Source organism: Pomacea canaliculata, linkage group LG3 (genome assembly GCF_003073045.1).
Source record: "Pomacea canaliculata isolate SZHN2017 linkage group LG3, ASM307304v1, whole genome shotgun sequence".
In the NCBI taxonomy this organism is placed as follows: domain Eukaryota; kingdom Metazoa; phylum Mollusca; class Gastropoda; order Architaenioglossa; family Ampullariidae; genus Pomacea; species Pomacea canaliculata.
In genome coordinates, this window is record NC_037592.1 from 15,190,174 (window position 1) to 15,203,419 (window position 13,246).

Here is a 13,246-nt window from a genome sequence, read left to right on the forward strand (position 1 = left end):
CCAACGAGAAAAACTGAGATGTATGCAGGCTTTCCCAAACATTGTCGAGCGTCTCGAACAAGCGAGTCGGGAATCTACGTGATCTAAAGGAAGCGATCAAACTGTTCATTTGAGTAATTTCGAGCTAGGTAAGAAATAAAACATTTTATTTGATCATTTATTCTGAGACGGTGCAACACATTGCCAACTGAAAAAAATTATACATTCTTCAGCCTGAAGTTTATTAGTGACTAATTCCAATGCTTATATAGTTCTTGCAACTCACGCTAGATTCCAATTAAACTAGTAAAACTTGTTCCTCTTATAGCTTTGAAAGTTTTACACTTTCTTTAGAAGTAAATACCATGTGCTATAAGTGTTTTATTTTGCCGCTTGTTGTTGTGCGGCGGCTGCTGGGGAATGCATGATAGAAGTGCATCCTGACAGATTCATTACGCTACGTTCTAATCCCTCCACCAAGGCATAGAGGAGGGGTGGTGGTGGTTAAATCGCACCACAGCGTTGGTTTACAGTCTTTATCGTCTCTAGTCACTTTGAGAAGTTGCCTAAAATCCCACAGTTTTTTTTTTTTTGTTGGAGTGTGGGTTGGGCGGTATTGTTTCTTACATTAAACAATAAGCGTAAAAAAAAAAATAGATGTAGATGTATTTTAATTTCAATGTATTTTCTTTCGGATTTTTCCTTAGTATCAGTGGCTGTGGTGTGATGTGGTGACATGTCTTGTTTGTACTGAATGGATAATGAAGTTGGGATCTGAACAAATACATATATTTAGTTTTATTCGGTTATAAATCACATTGTTTATTATGTGTTCACGTAGGATTTCCCATTAAAAAAACAGATGTTAATCTTTTCCCCTTTTTTGTTTGAAAAGCTCATCATGTGCCAATCTCATTTACATGATTCATTTGTGTGTATGTGTGTTGCAGCATGTCTTTCAAACGTGAAGGGAATGATAAATCCCTGCTGGATAACCTAAGAGTATGTCTCTTTATTTTCTTCACTAATTATAGATTTTTATGACTATTGAGATCATGTATTAGCAAATAGGAAAAGTATTTGCCTTTAAATAGAAAGTTTGAAATATTTATATCTATTGTTAGTGGTATTTTATAGATGAATATTTTAATCTGTCTTTGCCATTTAAAGACAATAAAAAATGGAAATGAACATTGATCTTTTAAATATGTCATTGTTTTGTTAGGACAATTAAAATAATGTGCCACAGACATACAAAATTGGTCAAAAAAGCTACTTTATTTTCATATATGTGGTTGAATATTCTATTTTATAACCAATCCTGACTTTCAGCCAAGAGATTTGGGAGTTTTATGATTGTACATAGAAATATTATTATGTTCCTTGGCAAAATTTTAAACACCAGCAAGCAAAGGGCTGGTTGAAAAAAGTTGAAAACTGAAGTAATGCATAGAACTGTCTTTGGGAGAAAAAAAAACCAACCCTGTAGCGATAATGAAGTCTTCTGTGAAGACTAAAGACTTTATGATATCCTGTGGCTTTGCGCTATACAAATATCTACCCTCTGCTGTTTAGAGAAGGCAATTGACAGCCTACATTGTGCCTCTCTGTGGAAGATTCTATGTCACTATGGCATCCCTAAGAAACTGATCAATGTCATCAAATCTTCATATGAAAACTTTGAGTGCCAAGTTGTGTACAACAATCAGCTGACAGAACCCTTTAGAATGGACACAGGCATCAAGCAGGGGTGCATCCTGTTACTGGTACTATTCTCACTAGCCATTGATTGACTCATACTCTGTGTCACAGGGCCTACAGTGGACTCTAACCAGTCGGAGGATGTAGACAATGCCGATGACCTAGGACTATTATCCTATAAACACCAAGACCTCCAGCAAAAATCCAAAAACCTTAATAAGTGTCAGCATGATAGGACTCAAGAGTCAACAATCGAAAAACTCAAGTCCTAAGGAACAACGTGGCAAATAGTAACCCTATTACAATCAGCAGGAGTCCACTAGTGGACATAAAAAGAATTTGAGTACCTGGGCAGCAAGGCAACAGCTGACAGTGACTGAACAAGGAGTCAACACCAGGATCAGAAAAACCAATCTTTTGCAATGCTTAAGCCCATCTGGAGATCCACTGGCCTATCCACACATAGATCAGGATTTTCAAAAGTAATGTCCTTAGTTTTTTCCTATGTGGATCAGAGTGCTGGAAGACCACAGCCTCCATCAAGAAAAAGTTAGAAGTGTTCCAAACCAAGTGTTTGCGGTGCATACAAAAGATCTGGCCCAACACCATCTTGAACAAAGAGCTGCAAGACAGAACAGGTACATGAATCTTGGCAGAAGCAATGCAACTGCGGCACTGCCAATGTCTGTCACATGTACTGCATGCCTCCAGACTCCATCCCCAGAACACGCCTGTGATGGACACTTCAAGGAAAGAGGAACCAAAGAGACATAGAGGCGAACCATTGAGAAGGACCTAAAGAGCAGAGGTCTCTCACTCGATACACCCCCCAGAACAGCAGCAGACAGAACGAGGTCCTTTGTTGTTGCCCCACATGCCAGATGGCACAGAGAGGACTAATGCTGATACTGAAGTCCACAAAGCATACTTTATTTCTTATTGTCATCTGTGCTTGTACATTGGTGCTGAAAATATTATATAATTACCAAATGATTGATACTGTTATTCTATGGATTCACAATTTACGCTTATTTATATGTGCTTAGCACAAAAAATATTGCTCAGTGTTGCTTAGCTTTCATATCTTTCTGTGTTTTCTTAATTTGCTTTTTTTTTTCTTCAGAATCGTCGGGTCAAAGATCTAGTAGCAGAGAGCATTCCATTAGATGAAGCCAAACTCTTGTGCAACGGCAAGTGAGTATTGAAAAAATGAGACTTCTATCCTGTTTCTTTTCATTTCAGCATCATAAGTGTATGAAGGAGTATAAAATTATAAATTATGACCCATATATACTATCATACATACTTGAAACAGTTTATGGTGAACATAAAGGATTTTCCTATTTTAAGTGCACACATTATACTACGTTTTGTGAACAAGGACACAAACTAGTCCATATCCTAGAAGTCATTCTTAATGGCTTCCTCATTAATGTATCATTACAGGACAACAAAGTCTATTATGGGGGAAAAACGAAAAGAGCAAACAACATTCTTATAATTTTAGAGCAATACCCTAACATAGTTTTGTAAGATATTTTACCTTTTTTTTTTTTCGTACTTTTTGTAACCTAATATCTTATTGCCTATTTATTTAACAGATGTATAAATAATAAAATTTGGGTCTTTTTAGCATTTAAATATTCAATTTTTTTCAGGTTTGCTTGCATGGTATGCTCATGCAGACCTGTGTTCGACACCGTGGAAATGCTCTTAGTGCATAGAAAAGGGAAGAAACACATTGCAAGTAAGTCTATTTTATCTCCTGGTTTTTGTTTATTATCTACTGGTGATGCATCACTGTGTGGCCACTACACCAAATATCATTATATGATTCATTCTACTCAGAAATTCATTTATATTTTGTAACCTCTTATGCAGCATTTAACCTCTTGACTTAAGTGCTGTTTTCTATTCTTTAAATTTTCAATCCAAAACCAATTTTCTAGAAAAGCAATACTGTAGCAAAATTAGGATAATGTATCATGAATGTTTTCTTTCTAAAGACAATGAACAGTTTATAAAGGGAAAAAAGGAGTTGGCTTGCTTGATCTTGAAAAGGCATCATGAACAGTACATGAAGGATGGCACAACAAACATTTCAGAGGTATTTGCATTATGCGTCTGTCTTGTACTTTTTTGATAACAGAAAAAATGATGATGGCCATGAGGCACATCCAGCATTTTTAAATTGGTAAATATTGTCAGTGTATTATTCATTATTTTTAAGTATAATATTCTTCATTAAAAGACTTCATTCCATTCTGTTTGCATGTATAGGTGGTCTTGCTGCCTTGCCATGATATAGCCTTAGTTGCTGGCTTGGCATAAAACACCAATTTTCTCTCCTCCCACTCATGTATATGTGGGAAGAGAGAAAGTGGATTTGGGTAACAGACATCTTTTTGCTCGTCCTTTTAGCGATTGTTTTGCTTCTAATTCAGGCAGGTCCAGTATCTTTTGGAGGAATTAATCCTTTGCTGCCATATGATCCTCGCGTGAAAAAGACAAAACTGAAGCCATATGACCGTAAACCTCGGCTCCAGGTTAGAGATGGCTCAGCTGGAATCAGTAAATCTTCACAATCTTCTATTTGGGTTTGTTTTACATTTCACATGCAAAACAATTTTTGTGCTCATGTGACATAAAATGTGTCACAGTAAATTGGCAAATGGAAAGAAAGAATAACTCTTGTAGTTAAAATTTGTTTTATTGGAAAATTTAGCATTTAATGTCACGTGTGTGTTTTGAGAAACAGCCAAACAGGCAGGCATACACGCATTTATATGTGCACGTAAAGAAAAAAAAACATTTACTGCTTGATGTCTGAAGAATAGGCAGAAAAGTTGATATAGTGATAGGTGGTATTTAAAGGGTTATTTTAAAAAATGGAAACAATAAAATACTCTCAATAAAAACAGCCTTTGAATTTTGTCATTTAAAAAAAATTTGCTAGAAATGCTGTTTCCTTTGTCAATGCAGGCTTCTGGTACAGTGCAGCATTCTTTTCAACTAAAGAACATATTTAAACCACCTCAGCAGGACATTGTAAATCCTCAACCATATGTAAGCAAACGAAATATACAGCATTCCACAGAGGATATTCCTACTGAGTCTGTTTCTAGCACAGCAACAAATCATAGGGTTGTTTCCAGTGGAGTTTGCCCAGCATCTTCTAGAATCCAAACTCTCAGTAAAATTGTTTCAGACTGCTGTGTAACAGGAGTTTGTTCTCATCCTCCTTCGGCATGTGATGTGTATTCACCTTTGAAAACTAGTGAGTGTGAACAAAATAGTGACATGTTCTGCCTGACAATCAGCCAGTTGTCACAGAGAACAAAAGACTCAGGAAGTGGTGCAATGTCTACTAACTGCACAGGCAGCAAACCAAGCTGTAATTCAGTCCATGCAAGTGAAAAGATGTCAAACAAGAGTATGTCTGATGAGAATTACAAAACTGCTCAGCAGTACCTGCAGATAATGGGGTGAGGCATAAGTGATAAAATTTTAATATTTGCAAATATTGCACACTACAGTATTCCTAGTAATGTGTACAAAGATATCACCTTAGGTTTATTTTTGAAATGTTCCTTTTCCTTTACCATTTTATTTTTTTCTGTGTATTTTAATTTCATCTCTTTAAAATGAAATGAAAGTTGACTGTGTATGCATGTGAACCTGTGAAAATACTTTGATTTGTAAATGTTTAATGTTAAAATCAAGAAATACAGTTCTCAGACAATGTATTAAAAGGGTGTCAACAGTTTATTTAGCAAAACAATGCTTATCATATGTCCGTGTCCTGTGTCACTTTTATAGGTGAATTTTATCACTTGCAGATCAGGCTGGAAGAAAGACTGGGATGGAAAATGGATTCGTGATGAGAATGCAGAGTTTGATTCTGATGAAGAACCTCCTGATTTACCATAGAAATATATGAAGATTTATGAGTTTGTCTTGAATTGGTTTACTTCAACAAAGAAAAGGAGGCCAAGTTTCTGTTGTGTATGGTACCCTTTCATTCAGCTTTTAAAGGCCAGTTTTACTGAAAGTTCAAGACTTGCCTGTACTGCATAAGTGAGTGGATGACAATTGGTTTTGAAATATTTTTTAGCAAATTCTTGCGTAGGATGTGGGGATGAAGTTTGCATGGCATGTTTGAACAAAGCTAATCCACTGGCATTTGTAGCCATTTATCTCTAGGATTTCCAAATTGAGTACGAAGAAAGTCCATCAGATTGTCGAAGAGAATATTCAGCAACAGCACATCGTGTCCTGATCTGTTTGTTTTTTGTTTTGTTTTTTTCGCTGAAGATTGCATCTTTCCTCTTTGAATTCAGTTCATGCAGATGATGCTATTTTTAGAAATACTACCCTTTTGTCACTTCCTGTTTTCTTGAAAAATCCAGGTGTGATTAAGAGAAAAGCATTAATATATTATTTTCCGTGCCTCTTCATCACAAAATACTACCAGATTATGCTTTTGTGATACTTTATGCTCTTATTTCCACCAATTTTTGCTGAGCGCTCATATTGTCCTTTAAAACTGATGATGATATCCTGGTTTTGGCATTTTGTGATTGTAAAAAAATTTTTTTTTCTACAGAATATGTCTATTACTGTTAATTGATAGACAGCTACCTAATTTGGATGCTTCGGCTACATTCATTATGTCATTAGCAGCCATAGGGTCTTATTCACTTTTCCCATCATGTTTGACCTGTATCAGGGATAAAGCTAGCATTAACACTATTTTTGTCATTCCAATCATTTTTGCACATAGAGGGGGTATTATATTTTTTTTGATTTGTTTTAAGTTTAAATTAAAAAAAAAGAGAGAGATTGTACTATAGGACCACTAGTTTGAATTCTGATCCCAGTATTGATCAATGTGCCCTTGGTGTTCATAAGAAATTGCTATCCAAACTTTTCACATTTGATTTTAACGGCACTTTTTTGAATCGTAAGTGCCCAGGTTTTGGTTATCAAATTAAAATCTGATTTCTCCCCTAAAAGACTAAATTGCTTAAAGACGAAATGTCATTTACACTCACACGAAAGTAGTGTCATATACGGCCATGACCAGCTTTTGATGATGTGAGTCGCAACGGGCTTGGGCAGTGTTGTTCCCAGCCGTTTATTGCTATTTGTTATATTTATTTTCTCTTCCTTTTAGCTCAATATGTATATCGCACATGCTTGTAAATAAAAATCGTTAATATTTGTTCATGCCTGTTTATGACTATGCAGTAGGTATTAGAAACCAACTGAATAGCAGCATTCCCCAACTGAGCTGTCCTCAATCATAAAGTCACGGTTACAGATTGTGGACAACAGTTGAACGTGAGCCGGCAAATGTTCCCTTCCCAGATTATTTTGAGTGTGCAACTTTCCCTCGATTTTCTGATTGACAGTTAAAGTTGCCCGAGGGACGCTTCGCTGCTGGTCGGAGACACGTTAGCCAACTCGTGGCTTTGAATGACATCTACAGTTTGTTTGGCTTTTGTGAGACGGTGACGTTTGTATTTAACCAAGCAGGATCCGTTTCGTCTGCACGGTACAGGGACCCAGTCATACATGCGTGTGTCATGGATGGGAAACCAAAGAAAGGAAAAGTTGCAAACTCTAGGACGTCAGTAAAGTCAGTAAACGTTGTCAGAAGATGAATTGTGTGTGAACAGTCGTTTTCCAAACACGCGTTTCTCTCTCAACATGCAAACGCTAACGTCACCAACAACCACTGTATTTGACTAATTTGATGACCTAACAGATAATGTTAACAGTACAGTCTCACTTTAAAGACACAACAAGAAGGATCCTTCAGATTTTAGAAACTCTGGAAAATCCAGGACTAAACACCAGATTTTGTACTGAAGCTTTTTGATAGCCTGATAAACGTAGTTCTTGTAAGCGGATCAGAAATATGGGGCTTAAAAATAATCGCCTTGTTGAAATGGTGCACACTTTTACGCTGAAAAAGTACTTAATGTCATGCAGTTCGAAAAACCCCAAACTATATGGTCTATGGTGACAGGTAGATACCCCCTCTATGTGCAAAGCCTCGTGCTGACGAAAGTGATTTAACCCTAACCACGAACTTGTATAACCATAACAGACTTTCACGCAATTAAAGCTTCTGTTAAGCTTCGTGATAGCGGGAAAGCAGACTGCAGGTTGTGTGAAGCTCTGTACGTGTAGAGCTCTTGATACGTTTGGGAAAACCCGAGTGAAAAATGTTGACGAATTTCTCTGAATATTTAAGCAATTGTTTATTGACTATCCTAAGCAAGACTAGCAGTCATGTTACAGACAGCCCTAGATTTAATGCTTTTGCGAATTTCAAGTTGGAATTTTACGTGCAAACAGGTATATCTGGTTTTAACTGTAACATTTAATGTTTAAGACTGTGTGAGTTGTGGTCAACTTCCGCATTGCTGAGGCCATACTTCGTTTTCTCTCTGTCTGTGCTTCGCTCCCACAATTAATTAACCTATAATGTGCCATTATCACTATGAAAAAATCAGCCTTCTGATGTAGCATAATGGAATATATAGTGGGAAGGGATGGAGATAGAGAAGAGCTGTGTTTCTCTATGCAAATACGTGCGTGTCTTTGCATAGTTGAAGACAGCCACACTTAAAACGTCTTTCTACTTATATAAAGACGTGTTAAAAACAACAAACTTTATAGGCTATACCGGCTGTATTCCTCAAGTATGTGTGTCTCCTCTGTGTCACGGACCCAGCTGTCACCCAAACTTTTGCCGGTCTGCCGTGTGCCACAAGTGATAGCACACCACGTAGAGAGAGAGAGAGAAAAAAAAATCAACGTTACTGGGCGTTAGAAAACAGATGGGAGTGCCAGTAAATATGTTCTCGCCCTTAGACGTATGCGTGTGAGAGAGATAGAATCAAAACACGGTAAACAATTATGTGATCTTCTCAACAATTTAACTCCGAAGCTGCGTCGTGCTAATAAAAAGGGATGTCGATCCGGTACTGCAGTCTCGCTGGTCACCACCATTTCGTCTCGGGACTATCTGTACGTGACACCTGTTCGCAGGGCTGGCCGTCGGAGTTTTTCTCCGGGTACTACCATTCCCTCTCTCTTCCTGATGCGAAATCACCTCTAGATGGAAGCTCAAACAACCGACCAATGTTAACTGAAAAGAAAAAAGAAAATCACTTCACATTTGTCAACAAAGTCTACAGCGAATTTAAGCTGTCAAGTGATGTACCCGTAGTCCATACAAGTGCAAAGAATTCATGTCAAATTCAAGTATTACTATGCTGAGGTAAAGGAAAACATAGAAGAAGGTGAAGGCTTCCACATACGCGACATGTCAATAATTCTCTCCTTCCCCATTCTAGAAAAACGAGCGTACGTGTACAAGGGAACCAACAGACGAAAAATTATGTGAAGTAGTTTCCCTTGAGTTACTGTAGTTTTAAGCTCTCTGGTTTTACCACCCCTCAGCTCATGTCGGATGCGGATTTGGACAGAAAGGAAATCTGTGACTTCAAAATGCAGACACGGATGTTGAGCAATCTTGTGCACAAGCGTCAGAGGTCGACATAATCTGTGTCGAAAATAAATCTACATACTTTATGTGTGTTTACGTGGTTAGTGCTAGTATGCAGGAGACAGTCGTAAACGGCAGCCCTCCGCCTGGTTCACCAAGAACCCATTCTCTAGACTGAGATGAGGAGTATACAGTAACCCCAAGTTCATAGATCCGATCTGTGGCCTATCGCTGTACATATTTCTTTCCTTCTCTTCGGTTAATCAGTTTATATGTATATCAGCTAGTCTTGCTGTCATTTTGCGCTCCCACCCACACTTTGCTGTTTACTATATCACAAGAGTTCTACTCTTGCGGCAGATGCTCTATTGACTTTATTAGAAAGCGAAACGGGTAAGTGCAATTTCCTGTAAATATTAGTATTTTTTAATAATAAATTTCTTATACTGCATACAACAATTTGTGATGTGTTCTGTGACGTTGTGAGCAAAGGGAGACAACATCAAATTTATCCACAAACTTTCGTCGCTAAAAACAAGCAGTACTTCCCCTTGCTCTGCTTTATTTATTTATTTTTTTTAAATTGCGCTCGAGTGTGGAGTATTAAAACCTTACTAGTGCATAGAGATAGACATCTATAATCCACCTCCTCCGCCATCTAATATTAATATAATAAATACACGATTCTGGGTAATTTTGAATGTCGGATGCTGACTCTGGGACGCGAACGATTAAACACAGTTACTACCGCTCTTTCATTGTCACGTATATATATATATGCACAGTATGTATGCACACACACATTAAACGTATTAAGAGTTCCCCCGTTTATAGCTTTCACGAAAAGGACAAGGAATTCTCAAATAGCCCACCAGACACGTAGACACAGTGTCTTTCTCCTTTTCCCTAAATGTTTGCTAAACAAGCCAACAGTCGACACTCGTTTGCATTCGTCTTCTCGTGAGACGCCTTCCTCTCACGGGACCCGAGCTGTCTGATCGATGGAGCTCGCGGTCTCGGGCTGACCTTTGTGTCCGCTAGCCTGCCACTCTGTTTTGTGGTCAATGCTTTGATGGCTTTGTGATTCTGTTGTCTCCTTAAAGGTCATTGACAAGACTAGGAGAGGGAAAGGTGAAGGGGAGGAGGGGGAGAAAGCAACCCAGAGCAAGAAAGGTACAGAGAAAGTGGGACTTTCGAAGGAGCATCATTTTTCTTTTTCACAGCGAATTTTTACATTTTTCATAGCTGACACTACTGATTTCCATATTTTATTCACTTGAAAACAGCAGTCACAAAGTGATTGAAAGTAGTGAAACTGAATCATAACTATGGCGTGGATTTATATTTCAATCAACCTACACTGATTTTCAGTGCCTCGAAGTCTATCTCAGTTTATTTATTTTGCAGGATGACCTTTGAACTGCAAGACCGATGTCAGCTGTACGCATGCGCCGAAAGTGTTTTGAAATGTGCTGGAAACGTTGTTTCTTGCTGGTCTTCCTTCGTCCACTCGTAACTTAAATTGTTTGTGGTTTAAAGAACGGAGGAATCTCACACACAAATATGGCCAAAACAGGCTTTTAAGGAGCAATATTTCAGTGAAATGGACCGAAAAAAATGTCAGTAAGGGGCTTTCAGGTTGGACGGCTCCGGTCCCAGTAACAATGCACTGGCTTTGCAAAATAAGTAATAGAGATTTATTTTTTTTAAATTTGGGGCATGACTAGGCTCATAGCAGGTTGAGATGCCAGTGGAAACTGTCTGTTGTAGACTGGTATCAAGCTGGGATAAGACTCAGAAATGGGTTCTTGCTGGTCTCTTGAGGCCCAGTGTTAATGCGACAGTTTTTAAACCAGACTGTAAGCAGAAATCCGAAGGTCGGCTATAAGAATCTGCTGGTGAGTGAGTGAGAGTTGGGGGTGGGGGAAGCAAGAGTTGCTACAAACCAGTCTCCCATCTATTCTTTACAATCATAAGAAACTGGGAAAGATTTACGAACTAATGGCGGTAACAAACATGTGAACATCCAGCACAGGTAATTCAACGGGGCCCATCCTCCTCCCCAAAACAAACAAATAAATAAAAATTGAAAACGGATACCCGAATGACTAGAGTTCCAGCGTTTAAAGCCAGAGGCACGCAAACTCACAATTTCAAAATAAAAAAGGCTTTGCTAAGGAGGCCCTGGAGAAAGATTCATGTCATGGTCGAGTGTAATAAATGCAGTCGACGGGTCCAGCATTGATGGTACTGACATGTGCTACATGCTGCAAACATAAAAAGTCTCAGTAATACCGTCTCGGTTGAATGATTCTCAGGTAAGGCCGAGAGATATAGTTTAGGTCAAAGAGGATACCTCTTTGGTTCAAGTACTTTGTCGCTAGAGAAATGGTTAAGGAGCTCAAGTGCCACAACTTTTCCAAATACCTTGAACAGAAAACGGAGAGTACAAATAGGACAACAGTTCTTGAGGTTATTATGTGTAAGCTGGGTTTCTTAAGAAGTGGGGTGAAGACAGTATGCTTAAACAGCAAAGGCACAGCACCAGCAAACAACGAGTGGTTGACGATGTGAGTGATCTAGAGGTGCACTGGAATGGGATCGACAGAGCAGAATTTCTTCAGTGACAGTGTTGTGATGATCCTCTTTCTCCCCTCCCCTTGACTTGGAACTCGGTGACAGACACAAACTCCATTAAAGAGGTTTCAGAGAAAATATCAAAACAAAGGTCGTAAGACTATTGGTCCAGCGGCCCTGATAGTGTCGTCAGAGCTTATTGTCAGAATATATCAGGCAATTGTTCCGGAGGAATATGGTAGTAAGCAGAGCAGAGGCGCCACACATCTGGCTCCTAATCCGAAATAAATGCCTGCTGAGCGTGCATAGTTCTATCATCTTGGCATGTCGAATCTTTGCAGACATCATCAAGTGCTTTGTGATCTCCTGGTGAGGAAAAATAATTTCTCGTAGTCCGTCTTCTCCCACTGGTGTTGAGCCGGTGAGAGATCCACGACTTGTAGGCAAGACTTGAGATCGAGCGACAGCAACAATCAATCACGTGAATAGCTGCTACAAAAATCTGTCAAATTGTGATGCGTTTGTTAGAAAGTCCCGTACCCATACCCACAAACTTCGATGATCTCTAGGCTGAATATCAACCAAGAAGGCAGCGAGATAAATGTATACTGTAGTTCATATTTTAAAATATGCGTTTAGTCGGTGTGGGCCGTTTGAAATCTGGGGTGAGAGAAACTGGGAAAAGGGGTAGTAGAATGTCGGACACAGAAAGATCGTAAATGGAGCAGGTCTTGTCATCACGCGTTATCAACCTGCCGACGACTTCATGGTGCGTGGTGTGCGTGGCGTGCGTGGTGTGCGTGGTGTGCGCGTGCTGTTGAGTCAGCTGGACCAGCTCGTGCTATCATCTGAGTTTAGATGTTTAGTGTAATGACTGGAACCAGAGTCGACTTGCTCACTGCTACCATAGTGATCTCAGCCGTGTTCATAGCAACATTAGTGATCATAGTGAGAAGTGTTCATAGCAGCCTAGTTATTGCATATGTATCTAACGCGTTCACAGAAGTCCTAGTGGTTGCATAACTAACGTGTTCATAGCAACATTGGTGACATAAGACGTAGGTAGACGTGTTGATCATAGCAGCCCTAGTGATGGTAAAAGCAGGTAGACGGATTCAAATGAACCATAGTGATCTGAGCTGTAGCTAACTGGTGATTACATAACAGACTTGCTCTTGTGACACGTGAATCTGGAGTGAAGAGTGTGAAATCTTTTTACAAAACCTGAAGGACTGTGGCAGAGTCGACAGTAAGCGTCCCTAACAGAACAAAATGTCTCCTGGTGAAGGACATGGGTCTTATATACTCTTTATGGGACCTATATGTTTTCTTCATTCTGTGCTAGGGGTGCTGCTCCAAGAACTTATTCTCTTACACACACCCTCCGAATTTTTACCTGATAAATGGAAAGAAATTAATTTAAATGTAACTATACAAGGTGTTAAGATTTATTATTATTTATTATTA

At 38.9% G+C, this 13,246-nt stretch overlaps 1 protein-coding gene and 1 long non-coding RNA gene across 4 annotated transcripts; one reads left to right on the forward strand and one right to left on the reverse strand.

Moving 5' to 3' along the window:
* The first annotated feature begins 7 nt into the window (after positions 1–7).
* On the forward strand, positions 8–6,904 carry LOC112558820 (sodium channel modifier 1-like). 3 transcript variants are annotated; one of them, XM_025229506.1, is made up of 8 exons: positions 8–128; positions 930–981; positions 2,804–2,874; positions 3,339–3,427; positions 3,687–3,787; positions 4,125–4,277; positions 4,663–5,165; positions 5,520–6,904. In XM_025229506.1, exons 2-8 carry the CDS (start codon positions 931–933, stop codon positions 5,608–5,610), a joined length of 1,059 nt encoding a protein of 352 aa, XP_025085291.1. In that variant the 5' UTR covers positions 8–128; position 930; the 3' UTR covers positions 5,611–6,904. The 3 variants fall into 3 exon arrangements, with proteins under 3 accessions (XP_025085291.1, XP_025085293.1, XP_025085292.1); XM_025229507.1 differs by having other exon boundaries at positions 12–128; positions 4,125–4,226; positions 5,520–5,661; XM_025229508.1 differs by lacking the exon at positions 930–981 and having other exon boundaries at positions 5,520–5,661.
* On the reverse strand, positions 5,818–9,647 carry LOC112558822. The gene is made up of 2 exons (XR_003098239.1): positions 9,015–9,647; positions 5,818–8,842 (listed from the first exon to the last, which is right to left on the reverse strand). It is a non-coding gene; the product is annotated as an uncharacterized LOC112558822 (long non-coding RNA).
* Positions 9,648–13,246: the final 3,599 nt, after the last annotated feature.

Excerpts from the sequence above, each read along its gene's own strand:
- LOC112558820 (XM_025229506.1), top strand. The coding sequence starts at position 931 with ATGTCTTTCAAACGTGAAGGGAATGATAAATCCCTGCTGGATAACCTA. Across the intron at positions 2,875-3,338 it reads AAACTCTTGTGCAACGGCAA|GTTTGCTTGCATGGTATGCT; the intron begins GTGAGTATTGAA and ends AATTTTTTTCAG. Across the intron at positions 5,166-5,519 it reads CAGTACCTGCAGATAATGGG|ATCAGGCTGGAAGAAAGACT; the intron begins GTGAGGCATAAG and ends TATCACTTGCAG.